This window comes from Ochotona princeps, chromosome 16, assembly GCF_030435755.1.
Source record: "Ochotona princeps isolate mOchPri1 chromosome 16, mOchPri1.hap1, whole genome shotgun sequence".
Lineage (NCBI taxonomy): Eukaryota > Metazoa > Chordata > Mammalia > Lagomorpha > Ochotonidae > Ochotona > Ochotona princeps.
In genome coordinates this window covers 10,778,347-10,797,065 of record NC_080847.1, presented here as the reverse complement: position 1 = coordinate 10,797,065, position 18,719 = coordinate 10,778,347, and the positions used below count along the sequence as shown (strand labels likewise).

Sequence of the window (18,719 nt, the reverse complement as noted above, 5' to 3'; positions counted from 1 at the left end):
TTATTTACTTTTACTGGCAAGGCAGATTTACAGAGAGAAGGAAAGACACAGAGAAAGATCTCCCATCTCTGTTCACCCCCAAAGTGTCTGCAGTGCCCAGCACTGAATGCGTCTGAAACCAGGAGCCTCCTAACGGGTCTCCCATGCAGGTGCAGGTGCCAGTGCCTAAAGCTTTGAGCCATCCTCTATTGCCTTTCCAGGTCATAAGCAGGAGTTCAATGGGAAGTGGAACAGCTGGAATACGAACTGGCACCCATGTGGGATCCTGGTGCTTGCAAGGGGAGGAGTAGCCAACTGAGCCATTGCTCTGGGCCCAATAAATAATTAAAACCCATTGTCAAATGCGCACTAAATATTTGTTGTATGTGAAGAAGTTTTGCTGAAGCGAAAATAGAATTATTCTTTCTAGACAGAAAGAGAGAATAGAGTGGGGGGGATACGTTTGAGTAGAGTTTTGAAGAATAATTATCCCGTAGACATTAGAGTGAAGGACATTCCAGATAAAGTCACAGAGATGTGTAAGCATTGGTGTATTTTGGTTAGTTGTTCAGTAGTTGGGTATACAGACTATATACAAAGCCCATTCATTTGAATAGTATCCATTTTATGAATACATTGTATCTTACTCCCTGCCCTGTTGATGGTATTTGGTTTCCAGTGTTTCATGCTGGAAATGGTTTTCATATGAACACAATGAAGGGCACAGGGAATGAAGCTGAAGTGGCTGGTTACTGTGGCTGTCAGTGGGACTTCCAGCAGAGATGGCCTGCCATTCAAATAGACCAGGGAAACATCCTGTTTTAGCAACTTGTTACACTGGCTGTAGCAGTTATTTTGCTTTGAGATAACTTAAGGTCACAAGGTATATATGAATTTTACATGCGTAAGTTACCATATGCCACAGTAACTTAAAAGAGATTTATTTAATTTTCACTTAAGGGCAGTTTTACCCAGAGACAGAGGGAGAGAACTACAATCCACTGGTTCACTTACCAAATAGCTGCAACAGTTGGAGTTCACCAGAGCTGAAGCCAGGAGCTTTCTCTGGGTCTCCTGTGTGGATATGGGGCCCCTAGGACACAAGCCACCCCCTGCTGCTTTCCTAGGCTGTGATCAGGGAGCTGCGTTGGAAGTGGAATTGGTGTCCCTTTGGGATGCCAGCACTGCAGGTGGAGACCTAGCTCACTAAGTTACAGTGCCAGCCCCCTACAGTAATTTTTTTTTGAAACATGAAAGGAGTAGGAAAAATGTTTTTGTGTTATTGGGTTGATATTATCCTTACTTATTTGGGATATGAGGAAGAGGGTTAGAACCCTTGAGAAACTTAAACGTCTGCTTAGAGATGCTCAGAAATTTTCATCAGTTGTGGCCTCATTTCCAGCATAAAAATTGGAAACTAAATACCATCGACAGGAGAGTGAATAAATTACAAAGAATTGATAAAATGGATATTATTCAAACGAATGAGGTTTTTGTATTAACATAGATACATTTTAAAATATGTAAAATTGCCAGGTGAAATATAAGTATGTTGAAGTTATACATCAGGTAAAATTAAAATATAAACTGTTTATAAACTAGTTTGTAGCATGCATATGTGCTAAACATACAAAATGCATGGTCTGTTAAGTACCAGTGGGATCCTGGTAGCCACAGCTGTATATCTTGGAATATTCTGTGTACATGTATGTTCCTTAGAATAACTAGCAAAATACTAAAATTTGTGCAAGTTGAATAGTAAGTACAAAGATGTTTTATTATTCTGGATGCTTTTCTGAAAACATAAGAAAAAGCGAGGTCAGAGCAGATGATGGCGTCAAGGCTGGGGAGCTAGCAGTGAGTTCCCTATGTTGGGAACGGGCAGGTGGGAGCTGGTGTGGTGCTGCAGTGGGTTTAGCTGCAGGCTGCATCACTGGCATCCCAGGTCTGAGCACCGATTCAAGTCCTAGCTGCTCTGCTTCAGGTCCAGTTATCTGTTAATGTGTCTGGAAAGGCAGGAGAAGATGGCCCAAGTATTTAGGCCTCTGCTACTTGGGGGGAGACCTGGATGGAGTTTTTGGTTTTATTTTTGGCCTGGCCCAGACAGACCTAGCTTTTGCAGCCATTTGGGAAGTGAACCAGCAGGTGGAAGAGCTCTTTCCCTATACCACTCCCTCTGTCTCCCTCCATCCCTTTCTCTTAAAACTTTTTTTAGTTTTTTTTTTTTAAGATTTATTTATTTTTATTAGGAAGTTAGGTTTGCAAAGAGAAGAAAAGACAGAGATCTTCATCCGCAGATTCACTCCCAAGTGGCCACAATGGCTGGAACTGAGCTGTTTTGAAGCCAGGAGTCAGAAGCTTCTTTTGGGTTGCCCACTTAGGTGCAGAGTCCCAAGGCTTTGGGCCAAGCTCTTCTGCTTTTGTAGGCCACAAGCAGGGAGCTGGGTGGGAAGTTGAGCAGCTGGGTCATGAACTGGCCCCCATATGGGACAAGAACCTGCATTTGAAGGGAGAGGATTAGCCAACTGATCTATTGGGCCAGTTCCTCTCTGACTTTCATATGAACGAATAGGTCAATAAATCTTTACTGGAAAAAGAAGAATGAGCAGATGCTGAGGAATTCACAGAGGAGGGGATAGTTGAGTGAAGTAGAGGTGAATATGGAATAGAGAGGTGGAGTGATGACAGAATTCAGTCAGACATGCTAGCTAATTTTTTTCCCTGATATTTTTTAGAGAAATATGAAACGTAATGGAAGCAGAAATTGCTTAACTAGGAGAAATAGGTTTGGTTCTCGAGAAAGAGACTGGCTGAGAGAAGATGTGAAGCGAGGCTGTGTTTACCTGTATGGCGCTGAGACCAGCACTGCCACCGCACCAACCACTTCCTCCGTCCCTTCCTCCTCCTGCGCTGACTACCATCTCGTCCTTTGCACAGTGGATACACCAGCATCAGAAATATGTGCTGGAGAAGGCAGAGAAAGTCTTTATGTACAACTTCATGGAGACTTGGTCAGGTGAGATCTGAGTTTTGACACTCTAATTCTGCTGCAGCATGAAGTAATATGCATTTTTCTTAGAAGTTGATGTTAGCATTATAATCCTGTTGGAACTGAGTCATGAGTCTTGAAAAAGAGTTTTGTCCTCTAAATGCTGAGTTTATGATTCTTGAATTTAAAAAATATCAATAAAGAAAAACTGGAGTTTAAAAAAATTTTTGGCATGTATCATAGGTATTTTTGAGAAGTGCACTGAGAGTTAAATTGAAATTTATGAAAGAGTAGATAGTGACAAGTTAGACCTCTGCTGTCTCCTGACTGTTCTGATATTCCTACAAAGAAGGTTGCGATGAGCAGTTTCTCAGCTTTTTAAGGACAGTTTATATAACTACAGGCATGTATATTTGCTGATGCACGGTATGCTCCTCCACTTCTGTATATAGATGAAAACTAATGGAGCTATATGCAACACATCGTTGATTTAATGTATTCCTTGGAGATTGTTATGTAGTAAGAAATGTGTAGCTATCATTTATTCAATGACTAATAGTATTTCATCTTATGAGTCAGTCATGAGTCTCCTGTCAATGGGCATTCAGGTTGTTACCAATTTTTTTTTTAAATTTTTTTTAGAGTTTCATTTTACTTTTATTACAAAGTCAGATATACAGAGAGGAGGAGAGACAGAGAGGAAGTGGAGCTGCCGGAATTAGAACCGGCGACCATATGGGATCCTGGCGAGGACCTTAGCCACTAGGCCACGCCGCCAGGCCCACCAATTTTTTTTAAATCACTAAAACAGTAATATAGTGAGTCCTCTGTATCTGTGATATTCTTAATACAGGGGAGACTGACATTTTGGGATAAATTCCCAGTAGTGGAGTTTGTGAGCATTTATAATTTTGATTGATATTGCCAAATTCCTTTTCATAGAGGTTACATTTCCATCAAAAACGTTGAAGGTGTATCTGTTCCCCTTTACTTTTTCCAAAGTCTGTTATTATATTTTTATAAAAGATTTATGAGAGAGATACATCTTCCATCTGCTGCTTCATTCCCCAGATGTCCATAATGGTGAGAGCTGAGCTGAGCTGAAGCCAGGAGTTTCTCCCAGGTCTCCCACATGGGTGCAGGGGCCCAAGGACTTGAGCCCATCCTCGGCTGCTTTCATAGGCAATAAGTAGAGAGCTAGATTGGAAGTGGAGCAGCTGGGACTCAAACCAGTGCCCGTATGGAATGCTGGCACAATAGGTGTAAGCTTAGCCTACTATGCCATGGCACTGGACCCAGTATTAACATTTCATATAGAAATATAGACACATGAACATATGCTTGCTTATAGAGATGATTGTTGACACTTTTAAAATAAGAGAACATATATTTTTCCAAGCCTGATGACTTTGATTTTTGCAGATCTGATAGGAATTTTGTTGTTTAAATTTTAATTTCTTTTGATGAATGAAGCGAATCATGTTTTCATTGGTTTAAAAGCTGTTAATGTGTTTTAATTTTTAATGGAGGCGTGAAGACTATTATCGTATTCTTATGTTGTGCATATGAACTCTGATTCAGTGTCTTTTTTTTGTAAGACAGATTACGGTTAGTTCTTTGAATTAGGCGTGATAATAACTCTTTAAATGCCTAGCCCTCTTCCTTCCCTTTCTCTTCTCTTCTTGATAATAAAGGAATAACTTGAAAGAGAATCCAAAGCTGTGACTTCAGTATGGTTTTATAGTGAGAAAGGAAGCTCCCAAGTTATACCTTGAAAGTGTGATAAGTATAGTAACACTTTCAGCTGTGTTAAAAAAAAGTTGATGTCCTTCTTTAAAAGTGTAAATTGAGGATTACTATGTATTCCTTTTGTAATTTGGACTAATTTCTGAAAAAGTAGATTAGTATTTGAATGTTTTCCTTGTTCATCAGTTAACTGCCGTTCCTAAATCCACTTGTAAAACAGAAGGATCGGGCCCGGCACCGTGGCCTAGCGGCTAAAGTCCTCGCCTTGAAAGCCCCGGGATCCCATATGGGTGCCGGTTCTAATCCTGGCAGCTCCACTTCCCATCCAGCTCCCTGCTTGTGGCCTGGGAAAGCAGTCGAAGATGGCCCAAAGCATTGGGACACTGCACCCGCGTGGGAGACCCGGAAGAGGTTCCAGGTTCCCGGCTTCGGATCAGCGCACAGTACCAGCTGTTGTGGCTCACTTGGGGAGTGAAACATCGGATGGAAGATCTTTCTCTCTGTCTCTCCTCCTCTGTGTATATCTGGCTGTAATAAACTGAATAAATCTTAAAAAAAAAAAAAACAGAAGGATCAGACTGGGTCTTCAGTAGGCTTTTCTAAGTCTGAGCAGGGATTCGGATCTACTTTCATTAGCTGGGAAGCTTTGACCTAGATTGTAGCTGGTGGTGATTGATTGAGTCCACTTATTTAAGCATGTCACTGATTCATCTGTGAACCAACGTTTCCAACGTTTCCATTTACACAGACATTATAAATATGGGGAAATCCCTGCTGGAATTAATTTGCTCCCACCAAAAATGCAAATGTGATACAGTTTATCTACTTACAGGAATCTAAACTGTACTTTAAGGTACAGTTTAATCCCATAACTTTGATAATTTATAATGAAATAGTTCTTTGACAGTATGGTGAAGACACTGTTGAACTTTGGGCTGGAGGCGCCTACCTTATCGCCAAGCGGAAGCTCAGGCACCCTGCGCAGCCGGGGCTTCTGCTGCAGGTGTGCCAGTGTGCTTTGGGCTTTGCGTATTTCCTTACAGTCCTCACCGTAGCTCCTGGGGAAGCAGTGTAATTCCTTTTCCTTTGCTGAAAACTGAGACTTCAGGAGAGCTCTCATAACCTGCTCAAGGTCAGGCAGGTGCTGGCAGCCGTTGGAATGCCTCCATCGCTCCAGATCCAGGTTAGACTGCCTTCTGAGCAGCAGCTCTGAAAGGGGAGCAGGCACAGCAGTAACCCTCACTCAGTTGCACAGTTTAATCTAGCTTATGTCCAGATCTTGTTTAGGTCTCTTTCTCAGCTGTAGATGCTTGAGTTTAGTCTGACATTATCTAATCGGGCGGAGGGTACTGTCTCTCCTAGCCCTTCACACGATGGCTGATAGACTGTGGACTGTGCCTTGTAGAACTTTGTTTGCCCATTAATGAACTGCACTATGTGTTCATTGAAGAAATTATGGGAAATAAAAAAGTATGAAGGAAAATAATAGTATTCAGCTACTTATGCTGTATGTAGGTTACTTCATTTGATCTTCACAGTTTTGTTAGTTGAATTTTATCCTCTTTCATAGCTGAAGAAAACAACATCAATCATCTCACCTAGGAGTAGTCTGCCAGTAAGTAGTGGAATGAAGTTTCAGTGTGGGCATTCTGACGCCAAATTCCACTCTCCTCACCTGTGCTGGTGCCGTTCCCTCCCCCGAGATCTTTCTTCAGACACACAGGCACACACTTCTTAATAATTGCATATTTGAGTTCATAATAATCATATTCAATTTTATATTCTGCCTACTTAGCATTATTTTCGGTGTTTCATTGATTAAAACTTTAGACTTGTTTTCATAGCTAAAGGATATTTTATGGGTATGTATACTATCTGTTGTTTAAAGATTGAGTAATAAAGGGCCAGTGCAGTGGCATTGTAGGCCAATCCTCAGCATGTGTCACTGACGCAGGTTTGAGTTCCAGTTGTTCCACTTCAAGACCTGAGACAATGTTTCTCTATTAAATTCTGAATTGATGTGCTGTGTCTTGAGTAGCCAGGAAGTAAAATATTTAGAATGATGCCTGACTCCTCGTAAGTGCTCAATAAATGTTGCCGTTGGGCTTTTTTCCCCAGTTGTTCAGCTTCCAGAAGTAGTGTTGACTCACCATTGCCATGAATCTTTACATTGCCAATTTCCTTAGGCTAGGTCCTGGAAATTGAATTATTAAGATTAGAATTAAACCCTGTTTTCTCTGAATCATACATTACTTTACTTTTGTCCAAGAATGGACTTGTCACTTGGGTATAATTCAAGGGTTACTAATATGTAGAAATTTAGCTTGTGGAGGAACTAATGAAACGGAGTCCACCCAACCCCACGTGCCCCACCCAACCACATGTGCCCCACCCAGCTCAGTGCTCTTGCCCCTCTCCACCTGGTCTGCCCATCCCACCCTCACCTTCCATCTGGAAGGAAGTGCAGAGGTTGGGACTTTGGTTGTCACACTCCTCGCAAGAGTTACCAGCAGTTATGGGGCAAAGGCCAAGAGAAGCTTAATATCTTCTGTGTGGAATCCAGTCCTGATCACAGGCCAAAGAGCTGTCCTCTGAAAACCAAGAAGGTCCCCACTGGGTCTCAGTGAAACTGTTTCCTTTTGTTTCATAGGTTTTCAGTTTGAAAGTGCATTGCTGAGGTTGACTGGTGGTGGTAGAGTTTCAACTGGTTCGCAAGTGTCTTGCCTCCCAGGCTACTATTTATAATATTTTCCATCTTTTTCTGTTGTGTAAGTAGTACCTCCCAAGATTGCCCTTCAGATGTTGGCTGTGCCTTGAGGGTCCTCAAGCCACCTGCACTTCTGTTAACTGGCTGCAAATCTGGGAGTTCCCATGACCCGCTGAGGTTCAGTAATCCACTAGAATGACTTACAGGAAAACTTTGTGCTTACAATTAAAGTTTAGTACGGAGGATACAAATCAACATCAGGCAACTGAAGAGATACACTGGGAAGAGGTTTAGAAGGGTCTCAGAACAGAACTTTGGTGCTCTTTGTGGAATCAGGAGCTGTCACCTGCCTGGCACACTGAAGTATTCGCCCACTGGGGAAGAACAGTGTTTCATTGGGTTTCATTGTGAAGACATGGTTGGTTGAATCTCTGCTGTGACTAAACTCAGCCTACAGCACTCCTTGTTCTCCCTCCAGGTCAGGCTGACTGAAAGCCCCCAACCCTCAAATTTTACATGGTTGATCTTTCTTGGTGACCAGCTCCTGTCTGAGCCATTTCATTTTGGCATAAATGCAGAGGTTATCCAGGGACCTCCTACATCATAAAGACTTCATTTCTCAAGAATCTGTAAAAATTTAGAATCTCCTTCCTGGGAAAAAGGCCGATCCTATGCTTTGTTGTACAGCAATTATGAATAAAAACTAGTGTATCTTTCAAATGATCTTTCAGAATGATGTTCAACAAAATATTGTAGTTTAAAAGCATGCATTCTTTTTTTTTAAGATTTATTTATTTTTATTACAAAGTCAGATATACAGAGAGGAGGAGAGATAGAGAGGAAGATCTTCCATCCGATGATTCACTCCCCAAGTGAGCACAATGGCTGCTGCTGAGCCAATCCGAAGCCCGGAGCCAGAAGCTCTTCCGGGTCTCCCACACGGGTACAGGGTCCCAAGTCTTTGGCCGTCCTCGACTGCTTTCCCAGGCCACAAGCAGAGAGCTGGATGGGAAGTGGAGCTGCCGGGATTAGAACCGGCGTCCATATGGGATCCTGGCGCGTTCAAGGCCAGGACTTTAGCTACTAGGCCATGCTGCCAGGCCCAAAAGCATGCATTCTTATGTTCCTTGGTGCAAGCTGTTTTTGAAGTGCTTTGAGTTCACAAATGGTTTATATAAAGTAATGTGGTTTACTGAAAAGAAACTAGGCTTTGTAATGAAGATATACAGCTTGAAATTCTGATGTCATACATTTAATGTGTAACTCTGAATCTTATTTATAAAAGTTACAGATTTGGGGTCTTATGCAGTAGCCTAGTGGCTGGGGTCCTCGCCTTGCGCATGACAGGGTCCCATATGGGTGCTGGTTTGTGTCCCAGTGGCCCTGCTTCCCATGCAGCTCGCTGCTTGTGGCCTGGGAAAGTAGTTGAGGATGGCCCAAAGCCTTGGGACCCTGAATCCTGGCTTCGGATCGGCTCAGTTCCGGCTGACGTGGTCACTTGTGGGGTAAATCATCAGACGGAGGATCTTCCTCTCTGTCTCTCCTCCTCTCTGTATATCTGACTGTCCAATAAAAATTAATAAATCTTTAAAAAAGGAAGTCATAGTTTTGTGGTTCCCTGAATACCTTCAGCAGAGTGTCAGGTATAAGGTAAACATCCAGGGAGGTCTCTTTACTGTTGCAGATTTGCACTGTTACCTGCATTGTTGATTCTAACATTGGAGACTTTATCACTTAAAATGCGGCGGGATTGAGTTTTAATTGAGTTTCTGTACTTTGTGTTTGTGATGCAGTGTATCCAGACATGTGCTTTTTTCCCTTTGCTGGTAGCCCTAATAGGGGTTAAGACATTGCAGTTCCGTTTTGGGGACCTGGGTTGCATTCCTGCTCTGGGTCCTGACTGGAGTGCTCTGTTAAATTTGAATCCTTGGGGGACAGTGGTGCCAGCTCAAGTATTTGGAGTCCTACCCCCACAGGGAGACCTGTACTGTGGCACCAGCTGGCCTCTGCTTGGCCATTATGGCATTTGTGTATTGAGCCAGCTGATGGTAGCTTTTTATCTCTCAAAAATCTGTTTTTAAAAGAAAATTTCTTGGAAAGAGCACTTTGTAGATCAAGAAATCTCTGTTTCCCCAGATATTGGTCTCTTGAAAAAATAAAAAAAAGAACTCATTCCTGCTACGTAAATAAATAGATGTATTCAGGTAAAACTGTACGTTCATGGAAACGTGTTTGATGGAAAAAAAGAAAAAAGAAGCATAACTATACCTGGAGTTCAAGTTCTCTGTACCAAAATAAATTTGTCTTCTAATTCATTTCTTTACTAATGTTTAAAGTACCCTATACTTGGAATGAAATTCATTCTTCTCTCTCATATATGTTAACAAAGGACAGTTGTGTCTGAGAGATGTGATGTATTGATAGTTTTGTTGCAGTGACTGGCTGATTTGGAGAGAAATTGCCCATAGGTGTATTTGAGTTTAGATTTGCATGAATTGTGGTAGCAATTGGAAACATAAGCAGCCAAACAGAGCTGCCATGTTATCTCCCTCATCTGCCTTAAGCAGCTGAAGTAATTCAGGTGCTGAACGGAGCTCCTTGTTGCCTGCCTTACTCGTTCTTATACCTGTTTTGCAGTACATAATTTGTTTGATTTGTGAGAGATTTAACAAATAACTAATTACGAGGCTGTTAACATTTTGGAGCTTTGAAACATAAAATTGAGCTGTAAGCATATTCCAGCATCTCCCTCCCCCATATTCTCTACTCTTAAGCAGATGAGTTTAATGAGAAAGTACAATTAGTCCCACATCTTACTTGTTTTTGTACTTGAAATATTACTTGTTTACTCATTTATGCTAAATTAATGAGAACAGATGTCAGGCTTCTCTTATTTTCTTTCTCTCCCACCATGGAAAATACTTTCTATAGGTGATGCTATATAAAGAGGATTTACAAAATCTACAGTCTTTTTTTTAAGATTGACTTATTTTTGTTGGAAAGACAGATTAGATTTATGGAGAGAAGGAGGGACAGTGAAAAATCTTCCATCTGCTGGTTTACTATTGACTTTTGAAAGGAAAATCATCTGGTGTAATTTTACAGCACTTTTTTTCTAAATTATCTATACTATAACAAGGATGGACATTTGACCTAGTGGTGAAGGTGTCCGTTAGCCCATGTGGGGTGCCTGGGTTATCTGTTTGTTTTGCTTTGTTTTTAAAGATTTATTTATTTTTATTGGAAATGTAGATTTGCAGAGAGAAGGAGAGACAGAAAAAGATCTTCTATCCGCTGGTTCACTCCCCAATAGCTGCAATGGCTGGAGCTGAGCCGATTTAAAGCCAGAAGCCAGAAGCTTCTTTTGGGTCTCCCAATTGGGTACAGGTCCCCAAGGCTTTGGGCCACCCTCCGTGGCTTTCTGGGACATCTTACTTTGCTTTCTGAGCAATATGCAGGGAGTTGAGTGGAAGTGGAGTAGCCGTGACATGAATCAGACAGAATCCTGTATGGGATTCTGGTATTTGGAAGTGGGGACTAACCAGTTGAATCAACACGCTGGCTCCAGGGGTGCCTGAGTTTGATACCTGATGCAGACACTGCCAACCAGCCAGGTATTGCCTTGTGTGTTTGGCTTCCAGCTATCTGTGTGGGTGAGCGGATTTAGGTTCCTAGCTCCTCGCTTTGGCCTGGACCCAGCCCCTAACCCTTATGAGTATTTGGGCAGTGAACCAGCAGATGGGAACTTGTTCTGGTCATCTGTCTTTGAAAAGAAAAACAATTACTTATGACAGATAGTTCTTATTCTCTGAAAAATTTATTTATGTATTTAATAGGCAGGGAGATAAAGAACTCGAATTTTCTGGTTTATTCCTCAATTGTCTATATTGGGCTCCAACTGCAGCCTGAGGGAGGAGCTGAGAACTCAGTCCATCTCTTCATGTGACTGACAGGGACCCAAGCAATTCATCCGTCATCAGTGAGCTCTGGGATGTTCAATTGCAAGAACTTGGAGTCAGAAACAGAGCCGGTGTCAATCCCAGGTATTGAACCTGGTTTCTCTGATATGGGATGAGGATGTCTGACCTGCAAGGCCAAATGCCCATCTCAAGAATCCTTCCCAAATTGTTGAGCACATGCACATAGGCTTTCAGTATTTGGTTATTAGTTGTTGTGTCAGGTGGGGAAAATACTCTGATTTTATTCAAATTAAAATATTCTAAAACTAATATTTTTGAATTGTTGAACCCTTAACGGTGAGATATTTTGCTAAACCCTTAACATACTATGTCATGTTTTGGTAAGTAAGTACAATCCTGTGAATTAGGTGCTATTGTTATTCCCATTGTACTAGTGAGAAATTTAAGATAAAGTTAACTAACTTATGCAGGGATTTGTTGGTAAGTGGCAGAACTGGTAACATTCAATCATTCTGACTTTACAGTCCATATTCTTACTATTTCATGATATTTATAGTTTTGCTTTTTTTTAAGGATTTATTTTTATTACAAAGTCAGATATACAGAGAGGAGAGACAGAGAGGAAGATCTTCCATCCGATGGTTCACTCCCCAAGTGAGCCGCAATGGCTGGTACTGCGCCGATCCGAAGCTGGGAACCAGGAACCTCTTCCGGGTCTCCCACGCGGTGCAGGGTCCCAAAGCTTTGGACCGTCCTCGACTACTTTCCCAGGCCACAAGCAGAGAGCTGGATGGGAAGTGGAGCTTCCGGGATTAGAACCGGCGCCCATATGGGATCCCAGGGTGTTCAAGGCGAGGACTTTAGCCGCTAGGCCACACCGCTGGGCCCAATTTTGTTTTTTATAGTGATAAAAACATTGTAAAAAATCTGCGTTTTCATTATGATGTATCCCACTCTATCAGAATACATGATGATCATTTTTGGTTTTTATTTATATTTAAAGTGTGTGTGATTCAGAGTGTATTGTCACCAGAGACCATGAATGCTTACTAAGCATTTGGTTTTTACTTTGGCTTTCAATCAAGATCATGTAATAGAATTGCTTTTTAGGGGAATGATTAAGCTATTCATTTCTAGTTATTACAGAAGAATCATCTATGAAACTTGTGGAAATACCTATTTTCTGGGCTGTAGTAGGCAATCCCAAAGCCTGTACTTACATTGTGTAACTAATATGAACTTATTTGTGGCCAATGTAGTGTTTTCTATCTCATTTTTGTTTTTTAAGTTTGGATGTTAGGTTCTCAAAAGACCTTGTAGGAGTACGAGATATATTTTTTATTTATTTATTTTTTTAAAGATTTATTATTATTGGAAAGCTGGATATACAGAGAGGAGGAGAGACAGAGAGGAATATCTTCCGTCCGATGATTCACTCCCCAAGTGACTGCAAAGGCTGGCACTGTGCCGATCCGAAGCTGGTAGCCAGGAACCTCTTCCAGGTCTCCCACACGGGTGCAGGGTCCCAAAGCTTTGGGCCATCCTTGACTGCTTTCCCAGGCCACAAGCAGAGAGCTGGATGGGAAGTGGAGCTGCCGGGATTAGAACCGGCGCCCATATGGGCTCTTGGGGTGTTCAAGGCGAGGACTTTAGCCGCTAGGCCACGCCGCCGGGCCCGAGATATATTTTTTAAAAGGTTTATTTATTTATTTGAAAGGCAGAAAGAGAGAGAGATAGAGCAACAGTGAGAGATTTCCATCCACTGGTTCACTGCCCAGATGGCTGCAAAAGTTGGACCTGAGTTGGTCCAAGGCCAAGAACCAGCAGTTTCTTCTGGGTCTCCCACGTGAGTGCAAGGGGCTCAAGAACTTGGGCAGTTCTCAGCTGCTTTCTCACGCTTATTAGCAGAAAATTGGGTTGGCAGTGGAGTAGCTGGGATTCAAATTGATGCCCATATGGGATGCGAGTGCTATAGGTGGTAGGTTTATCTGCTGGGCTACAGTGTCAGCTCTAGGAAGTTCTTAATTTGGTAAGTATCAATAGATGTAAAACCTGTGTAAGCACAAGCCATTTGGGGTTCTCAAAAAGATTTTTGGGTAACCAAAAACTTTGAAAATCCCTTGTTTAGACTAACTGTATTTTTTGATATTAAGGAAAATCTTGATGAAAAAATAAAAATCAGAATTATATTGAAAGGTTAAATAGTTGAATGAAGTATTTTTATTAGTTATCAAATATTTTTCTTCTGAATTGTGTAAACAGGAGACTGGAGCCTACTGAACGACCTCTTCAGATTGTTTATGATTACTTGTCCAGGCTGGGATTTGAGGATCCTGTGCGCATACAAGAAGAGGCCAGAAATCCTGACCTTGGCTGTATGATTCGATTCTATGGTGGTAAGAATTTATCAGTGGCTTTGTGGATATGTTAACTACTTTTAAGTGGGTCATTGGTGCCCTCTGTCTGTCTTTAGATTTTAAGGAATTTTTTTTTAAGATTTTTTTTAAAGATTTATTTTTTTTATTGGAAAGGCGGATATACAGAGAGGAGGAGAGACAGAGAGGAAAATTTTCTGTCCAATCGTTCACTCCCCAAGTGACTGCACCGCCTGGAGCTGAGCCAATCAGAAGCCAGGAGCCAGGAACCTCCTTCAGGTCTCCCACGCGGGTGCAGGGTTCCAAGGCTTTGGGCCGTCCTTGACTGCTTTCCCAGGCCACAAGCAGGGAGCTGGATGGGAAGTGGGGCTGCCGGGATTAGAACTGGTGCCCATATGGGATCCCTGGGTGTACAGGGCGAGGACTTTAGCTACTAGGCTACGCCGCCAGACCCCAGTGATCAGCTTTAATGCCACTGATTTTGCTACCATCATTTTATAAGATACACTATGAGCAGGATCTTAATATTGCCGTAAAAGGCAGAATACCCATTTGTAGTGTTTACATTTTGAGAAGTTTTAAGTAGCAAACCTGTGCAAGTATGAGCGCTGTTAGCTTAGAGAAGCTATATCATCTAAGTGAGAATATTATGTTCAAGAAAGGGGTTTGCCGTTACTATATTATTGTGCTGCACCACCCCTGAAAACCTAGTGATATGAAAGGATAGTAGGTATTTGTTACTCAGTTTCTGTGGGTGCGATAGCTGTATGGTTCCGGCCTGAGTCTCAGGAGATTGTAGTCATCCGAAGACTTGAGTGGGGCTGGAAGATTGACTGGCATGATTCATGCATGTGGCTGTTAGCACGGCATTTCAGTTCCTCTTCACAACATGGCATCTCACCTCCTCAGCGAGGAGAGGCACACGCTGGCACGTGCTTGCACACTTGCAGAGGCCTCAAAACAAAGAAGCAAGTCACTGACCTGCTCATATATACAAGGGGCATTAAGCTTAATTTTTTTTTTAAAAAGCATTTATTTGTTTAATTTAAAGAACAGAGAGAGATACACAGAGATCTTCTGTCCATTGGCTCACTCTCCAAAATACCATCAACAGTTGAGGTTGTGCCAGCCCAAAGCTGGAGGTGAGAACTCAGTCTGGGTTTCCCGCATATGTGACAGGGATACTACGTGCTTGAGCCATCATCTGCTGCCTATCAAAATGTGTTTTAACAGGAAGCTGGAAGTGAAAGTGGTGCCAATGGAATGTGGGCGTCCACGCAGCCCCCCTTTAAAGATATTTTTACATTTTTATTTGAAAGGCAAATTTATGCAGAGAGAAGGAGAGACAGAGAGAACAAGAGATGTTCCATTGGTTCGTTCAGTCCCTGAATGGCCACAATGGCTGGAGCTGGGTCCATCTGAAGCCAGGAGCCTGGACCTTCCTCTGGGTCTCCCATGTGGGTGCAGGGATATAAGAACTTGGGTCATCTTCCACTGCTTTTATAGTTGTGTTAGCAGGAAGCTGGATTGGAAGTGGAGTGGTAAGCACTTGAACCTACCCTGCAAGTAAGATACCCATCCTGCAGGTGGAGGCTTAACCCAACCAAGCAACTTTTTAACTGTTGAACCAAATGCCCACTCAAGGCACAAACTCTTTCAAAAAATTTTGTGTATATACCATGGAATCATCAGAAAAAAATATTCTTGCTTTTCACTTTTGTCAGATTCTGAATCCAAAGGCAACCAAAATGAACAGGAAGAAAGGTACTTTGGAGGTAGTTTCTTTAAAGCAAATCGCTTAGCAATCAGGCTTAACTAGATCATGTGCAGAATCTTCGGTGAGTGAGGAGTGAGCTTATTTAGCATATAGAATTAATGAGGCCACAGTGATGGGTTCCTATGTTCACTCCATGTATGATTGTGTTCTCTGGGTTGAAAAGGTATCTGCTCTCCCAGGCAGTCAGTGGGAAGTGCTGGGGTATCAGTTTTGATGGAGAGGGTGTGCAGGGCTGGGTGTCTGTGTGTGTTGGGGGGCAGGGTGTGTGTGTGGCAGTGGGAGAATGGAGTGAGAGGAACAGGGTCTCAGTGCAGATGAATGATATGAAAGCCATGGCTGAACCTGAGTGGGAAGCATGATTAACCATACATGGATGAGGGAGTATATTAGTCAACCGCTTCTTGTGTGTGATGAGATGATGTTATAGGAAAAAGGTGTGTGTGATTTGCTGGAGAAGTTGTAGTTCTGGGCCTGTGTCCAGCTCGGGTAGCACAGCTCCCCATCTGAACATTTCTTCCTGAACCACATTCTTTGCACACATTGCTTAAGACAGTTTGTCTGAGGAGCATAAACACATCAAAAGAAGCTAGACATGAAAGGTTCACCTAGTATGTTTCTATTCATTTAAAGTTCAACAACAGGTGACAGTCAGCCGTGTGACTTCGGGGAGCCTACCGATTCTTCCGTGCCTGTATCTGTCTCCTTCTCGACAGTGGAGTTGGGTGTGAGTGCCGAGGCACAGCGCGTTTCTCAGCCCTGGTCGCAGCGAGGTGTGCCCCTGTGCTGCGCTTAGATGGCGTGGCTGGAGCTGACACACGCCACTTTTCTTCCTGATTCCTAAAACCTCCCAAGTGTGCTTCTCAGTATATTTTCCTCTGTCCTGGATTGGGATGGCAACAAGTAACAGTATTTATAGTGAAGTGTTAAAAATGGCATCAAACCTGAGTTTCTGAATAACTCTGGACATCTGGAATGCCCCCTTAACAGAATTAAGTTTTTGCTGTCCTTGATTGCTTATCTTACATTTGTTTCAGTGGCTTAACCTACTGTAATTATTAATGCAGAATATATACATACGTGGCAGAAATATAAAGAGAAAATTATTTGTAAAATACTTATGTTTGGAAAGCAAAACGAGAGAGAGAATGGCAGATCTTTCATCTAGCAGTTCACTTCCCAAGTGACCCCCAACATCTGGGGCAGGGCTGGGCTGGGCTGAAGCCAGGAGTTTCTTCCGGATCTAAAGAACTCACTCCATGAGGAAGGTAGAATTTAGAATATGAAACTGGCTCACTCCCCTGATGGCTGCAGTGGCTAGAGTTAGGTTGGTCAAAAGTCAGGATCCAGGAACTTCTTCTGAGTATTCCATTTGGGTGCAGGGACGCAAGGACTTGGGCCATCTTCTGCTTTGGCAGGCACATTAGCAGAGAGAGCTAGATACAAAGTGAAGCAGCCCGGACTGGAACTAGTGCCCATATGGTACGCCAGCTCTGCAAGTGCAGGCTTAAGCTACCATGCCACAGCACCAGCTCCAGGAAAGAGAAACTCTGATATACATGTGTCACTTCTGCTGCCATGATTGAAACAGGTGACTGAGATGTCATCCGTCAGTCTCACCGCGTGAGTGGCAGAGGGATGGAGGATTGTGTGTGGCACTAGAGAATGCCTCTTGTCATTAGTTCTTCCCTCTGAAATGCATTAATAATAGTGGCTGTTATTTGCTCTATACTTCTTTTGTACCTAAAAGTATGCTTAGTATTTTATATTCATTATCTTAATTTTTATGAGAACCTCCTAAAAATACACAGTAATAAGATCCAGACTAAATGAGTGGAAAAGCTTAGTGGAAAAACTAAGTGAGGCTTAAGCCCAACGTGGTAGCCTAGCAGCTAAAGTCCTTGCCTTGCATGCTCTGGGATCCTACATGGGTGCCAGTTCTAATCCCAGCAGCCCCACTTCCCATCCAGCTCTCTGTTTGTGGCCTGGAAAGCAGTTGAGGACAGCCCAAAGCCTTGGGATCCTGCACCCGTGTGGGAGACCCAGAAGAGGCTCCTGACTCCAAGTTGGCTCAGCTCCAGCCATTGCAGCCACTTGGGGAGTGAATCATCAGACAAAATATCTTCCTCTTTCTCCTCCTCTCTGTATATCTGGCTTTCCAATAAAAAGAAATATTTAAAAGCAAACAAACAAAAATCTCAGTGAGGCTTAAAGTTCAAGGAAACAAAGTGGCAAGACAATTGTCAGAGTCAAGGTAGCTGGAGTCCCAAATCCGTGGTCTCAGCCACTAACGTACTCCCTTTCTCTGCTTACATGAGGCAAGGCTCTTGGAAGAAGGGTTAACAGTGGCATCCAAGGTGAGATATTGCTTTGTAGACCAAAATTTGTAGATACTTGCACTGTGTAAATGAAGTGAAGGATGCTCTAAGATCTCGTTTTGTAACACTTATATTGCTTGGTTACTTATAACTAAGGTTGGTGAATGTTGATCCTGCCTGCTTTCAGTGTTCTTTGGCTGCTTCGCTGATGGGTTCTGAGGCACTGTTTGCTTTTTCAGAGAAACCATGCCAGACGGATCATCTGGATCGTATCCTGCTGTCTGGTATCTATAACGTGCGCAAGGGAAAGACCCAGCTACATAAGTGGGCCGAGCGCCTCGTTGTCCTCTGTGGCACCTGCCTTATTGTTTCCTCAGTGAAGGACTGTCAGACTGGGAAGATGCACATTTTGCCTCTGGTTGGGGGAAAGGTAGGACTCACAAAACATAGATTATTATTTTTAATGCGATCCAAAGAAGAAACCGTTCTTGCTTATCGTAGCCTTTTTTCATCTTTTAAAAGAAGCCCCTTTGTACATCATTAAAGACCCTCTCATCTTTAACGGGATTGGGAAGTTGAAAGGCTGTCCTTGCTCTGTGTGCTGTGGCAGGGCCTCCACGACAGGCATGCGCTGCTGACGCTGAGAGCACGAGGGAATGTAGAGGCTGGTTCGCCCACCAGCTGCCCTGAGGAACAGGAAGCAGCTGCCAGTAACCACTGCCCAGACAGCTGCTTTCTGATGTCTCCTTGGTCCCCATTTGAGTAAAATTCAGAGTTTGGGATGATCACACTCCTGATCCAGCACCTGGGTGGCGTGATTCCTACGTCTTTCCTAGAGTATTCCCCATCCCAGGAAAGCAATTACTGTACTAGTCAAATGGGACAGATGACTGTAAAAGTGTTCATATTTA

At 42.8% G+C, this 18,719-nt stretch overlaps 1 protein-coding gene across 3 annotated transcripts in view; it reads left to right on the top strand.

The window, feature by feature from the left end:
- The window catches only part of PHLPP2 (PH domain and leucine rich repeat protein phosphatase 2), a 61,268-nt gene that overhangs the window by 7,039 nt on the left and 35,510 nt on the right, over nucleotides 1–18,719 (top strand). For 2 of the 3 annotated variants that reach the window (XM_058674368.1, XM_058674367.1), the window contains 3 exons: nucleotides 2,715–2,995; nucleotides 13,604–13,737; nucleotides 18,048–18,238. In XM_058674368.1, the coding sequence (XP_058530351.1) occupies nucleotides 2,715–2,995; nucleotides 13,604–13,737; nucleotides 18,048–18,238 (606 nt within the window). Of the gene's footprint in view, nucleotides 1–2,714; nucleotides 2,996–13,603; nucleotides 13,738–18,047; nucleotides 18,239–18,719 lie in introns of those variants that run through there. The other variant, XM_058674369.1, reaches the window with a different exon arrangement.